The 4,387-nt window shown below is 47.1% G+C and overlaps 1 protein-coding gene across 1 annotated transcript in view; it reads left to right on the plus strand.

The window, feature by feature from the left end:
• The window catches only part of MFSD4B (major facilitator superfamily domain containing 4B), a 10,534-nt gene that overhangs the window by 2,879 nt on the left and 3,268 nt on the right, over positions 1–4,387 (plus strand). Inside the window, 1 exon segment of the mRNA XM_009645176.2 lies at positions 2,637–2,753. Coding sequence (XP_009643471.1) covers positions 2,637–2,753 — 117 coding nt within the window.

Here is a 4,387-nt window from a genome sequence, read left to right on the forward strand (position 1 = left end):
TTCTCTTCTCCAGGCTGAACAAGCCCAACTCCCTCAGCCTGTCCTCATAGGAGAGGTGCTTAACGTAGATCCTCCTGGCACCTACAGGCCTGTGTAATGTCACTCTGTGAAATGCACGAAGAGAACAGGGGAAGCTGAGTTTCGGCTTTATTTTGCACGCAGCAGAAACCTCCAGCAGTTGTGCTGAGGGTGCGCTTCTGTGGGGAGAACTTTGCTTGAAGCTCAGCAGAAGCGGTCGTCCTCGTGTACTGGACAAAAGTACGGAGGTTTTGACCAGAAGGCCCTAACCCAATTAGAACTTAAAGTGGAAAAAACATTAAATATCACCTGTGATGGTGGAAACTTGCTGCTCAGTTGCCGCCTAGCTATGGAAATGCTTAAACGCTATAGGACCGCAGTTTATTACCTCAGGGGTTTTCTGGACACGTGGAAGCTCTCTCCTGTAGGAGCACCGGACCGCCTTTGTCCTGGCAGAGCGGGGCTCCTTGGCCGTCGGGTCACCAAGAGCCACGCTCAGCATCCAGAAATGAGGTGCTCCTTTCAGAGTCGTGTTAGCGTCTTGTTGGGGTAGATTCTCGGAGCACACCTAAAATAGCAGAAGCCCTGTCTTGCCTTTTTTTTCTTTCAAATGCAGGAGCAGCCGTATGGGCCTTCATGCCCTAAGTTAGGGACTGGAGCAGGTACCAGGGCTCGCTCTGCCCATACTTTTACTTAGGGAGATTCAGACAGAGCTGTGCCTCCCCTGAGGGCCACAGGGTCAGTTCAGAGAATACAAGAAGATCCATTTTCCATTGCTAGCATTTGAACAAATTCTCTTCTTACCCCGTATCCCTGTCTCCTGCTGTCAGGAGCCATCATGTCATATAATGTCTGTCTGTCTCTTCTCTCTTTTTTTTTTTTTGTTTTTGTTTTCTATTTGCTTTCTCCACCTCTTCTTCATCTTCCTGGATCAGTTCTTATTTGCCCTTGTTCTAAGATGTCTTTAGTTGGTCTCCTCCCTGTTCCTTATTCCTCTCTTCCCGAACACCTGTAAGTGGGTTTCCTTTAGCCTCCTCAGACGTCTGACAAGGTCAGTGTTGTCCGTGTCTGACATTTGAGACTTTTGCCTTCCGTAATGGAATTAATACACCTGTGGAAGTGAGCGTTAACTTGAAATAGTTTAGTGTTTGCTTCTTTTCCTGAGACAGACAAGGCAGCGTCAGACAAGGCAGCTGACTGTCAATGATTCATATCCTAATCCTTTCCAATTTGGTAGCGCTTATGGCGAAAGCACAGTTTTTTCCTCTCTCGTTCCTGTCACCTGAAGGCTGCCTGTAAGAGATTTCATGTAGTTTTACCTCCCATCTTTCAACTGCTGAAAGTCTGCTATTGTACAGAGGAAAAATTGAAGACGTACTCTGCCTTTGTCAGGGAAGCTTTTAAGTACCAGTCTTCATGTGAAGAGTGGAAGTGGACAACTGAGAACTTGCCGAGAGGTTCCTTTTCAGCTCCCAAGGAGTGGGGCATCTGAGAGAGGCCGTACTTAATACACCCCGTCTTCAGCTTTTTCTCTGTGCAGCTCAGCGTGCTAGCCCTCCAAAATGTTTTGGGGCAGGTATTCCAAGTATATCACTAGGGCTGTAGGGTTCTGGATATTTATTTTTTCTGTTGTTGTTGGTTTTGTTTCCAATTAACCTAAGTTCTTAATTACATTACTCCCCATCGATCTTTAAGTATCTGCTCTACCTATGATCAGGCATTGATTTGAAAAATTAATAGAGATGTCTGAACCGGCACAAGCTGTCTAAAAACCTAACGCTGTATATTCAAGATATTAATTGCAGATTATTTTATTATGAAGGTGATTATAAGTATAGAATTTAACTGCTGAACTTCCTCCCAAATTGTAATAAAAATAATTTCCACCTGCCAAAAAGGATTTTTTGAAATGGCACGTTGTAAGCCTGGTTAATAATAGCAAAACTAATACAGTTAATGAATGGCCGCTACGTTTATGGTGGGAAGTTTTGGAGTTCTGTCTCTGAAAACTCCAGAAATCCCTTGGAACGCATCCCTCATGTGAGGCCAGGATATAAATGAAAGTCAAGTGTTTTCACGCGGAGGTGCCTTGTTGGCCAAGGTGCAATCACTTTACAGGATTTTAAGAGTTTAGTGATTTGGGTTCTTTTAAAATGGAGCCAAATTTAATGCTCTGTAGTTCCTAGAGAGAAAACTTCACACCGTTCAAAACCACGTTTTATTATTTTGTGGTAAAGTAACATTTCTAGATCAAAAATTGGCAGGAGATACTGAAATGGCACTTCTCAAGCAGAAGTTTGCAGAAGGCGGCTTCTTAGTGCTCCAGCAGCGGGTGCCGCTCCCTTTGCAAACAGAGCTTTAGCAAAACAGGTTCTTTACCTTGTGTTTAGATTCTGATGAAATTCCTTTTTTCCAAGTGAAAAATGACTCTGAACTTTCTAGCTCTCTCTGCTAATCATGAATTGAGGTAATGGGGTTACACCACCTCTTAGGATTACCTGTAACGGTAATAATGATGAATGCAATTGTATTTTGTGGTCTTCTGTACGTTTTGTAGTTTAAAGGGCAACTGTAGTATCTGCGGGTTTTTTGTTTGTTTTGTTTTTCCACTTTTCCAGCACTATCCATGTCTGGAACAATGGTTGGTCTTTATGGGATACCCTGGTGTAAGAAATCCCTGCTGTTAACCGTCTTGATGTCAGTTATTGGAGCTTCCATGGGAATTCTAGACACAGGTAAGGGACCGTGTGGTCCGACAGCCCTTTCACCGAACTGATTGGAAATGTCAAGCTCACCAAAAGTGTAGCTGGTATTTCATTAGACGCGTCTTGAATTAAAAGAGGGGAGCTGTTTTACCTGGCTGGGATTCTCATGTTATTCTGGTCCTGAGGCTTCCCAGTGTTTGCCTCTCTGTAACAGACCGGGGAGCCGGGTATTTCTTGCTTCCTGGAGAAGATCAGTGTGCGTTTCAGGGGGGCAGTGAACAGCCGTAAAGAAAGTGCCACGTGCTCTTTAAACAGTGCTTTCTTTAATTGCTCACATACAGGAAGCTAACCGGGTTACGGTTCGTTAGTGTTAGCTGGAGCTAAGCTAGTCCTGAGCAAGCCCTGGTGTTTGAGAGAGGGGTTCTCGCAGTCGCTGTGTTGGAGACCTGGCCAGGTGGTGCCTGGGGAGTCACAGCAGGCATTTGCTGCCGTAGCTCGCTCGCAGCACCATCTCCTCCATCTCCCAGTGAATTAAGGGATATTTGCTGCCCTTGGCCAGCCCCGCTCAGGTGTTTGGGATTGCAGCTTTATTCTGTACGCCAGACTGTAAGTCTGTGGCACGTGCATACTGCAAATGGCCACAGCTTTATTCTGTACGCCAAACTGTAAGTAAGTCTGTGGCACGTGCATACTGCAAATGGCCTGGAAAAAAACACTTTTGCTGGAAACCTGTTGAAAACTTGTTTCTTAGTAGAGGCTCCTTATGGGAGGAAGATGGGCCGGTGAAGCTGCGGAGCAAATGTCTACAGGTGCGGTTGGAGAGGTCAGTTATAGCAGAGGTATGAAAAAGAAATTCCCACAGAAATTGGTTCACTGGGCATGGCTTAGAAAGGATGACTCCGCGATGGCTGGCTGGAGCGGGTGGTTTGGATCAGGAGCTGAGGCCACGGCAAGAGACCTAAGCACGCTTAGAGACGAGTGGGTAACGCTGTCACGCTTGCAGATGGGGAGTCGGGGAAACAACCGAAAATAGGTCGGTGGTGGAGTGTTCTGGCATTGCTGTAGAAGGTGGTGGTGAAGCCGCAACAGGCGGCCGCTCACCCGGCCCCTCTCCTGTGACGTCCCAGCAGCGTGCTGGCTTCCCTGGCTTACTGAGGGAGCCTGCGGTTACTTCCTAGCCAGCGAGGTACGACTGGATCTGGTTGATCAGCTTCGGGGCAGGCTTATTTCTGAGTAAGAGCTGGCTGATGAATTAGCCCAGCTATCCAAACAGCTCTGGAGGGATCCCAGCCAGGGCCTGGTTTCGGTGGCTTGGCTGGTGGGGCAGCACAGAGGAGCGGTGGCTGCAGGTGTGAACCATCTGCCCTAATTCTGCGGAGCTTGAGGGAGCTCTCTTAACACTGGAGAGGGATCCAGGATCCAGCAGTGGAAAAGATGGTTTTGCATGGCACAGGTTATGCTAAGTAACCTGAGTGCAGGGGTGTATTTGTTGCCTCTGGTAGGATCACTATACCTGGCACTCGGTTTAAAAATTCTTCATACGGGAAAATCCTGTTGGCTTACTGTAAAAATGCCTTCGGGGGGTGGGGGTGCTGCTTGGAAGTTGGCTTTTTGAGGCAGGGAGACTTCCCAGCAGGAGGAACTAACTGAGAGCCAGGCAGCAG

This window comes from Egretta garzetta, unplaced genomic scaffold, assembly GCF_000687185.1.
Source record: "Egretta garzetta isolate BGI_Z169 unplaced genomic scaffold, ASM68718v1 scaffold18, whole genome shotgun sequence".
NCBI lineage: Eukaryota > Metazoa > Chordata > Aves > Pelecaniformes > Ardeidae > Egretta > Egretta garzetta.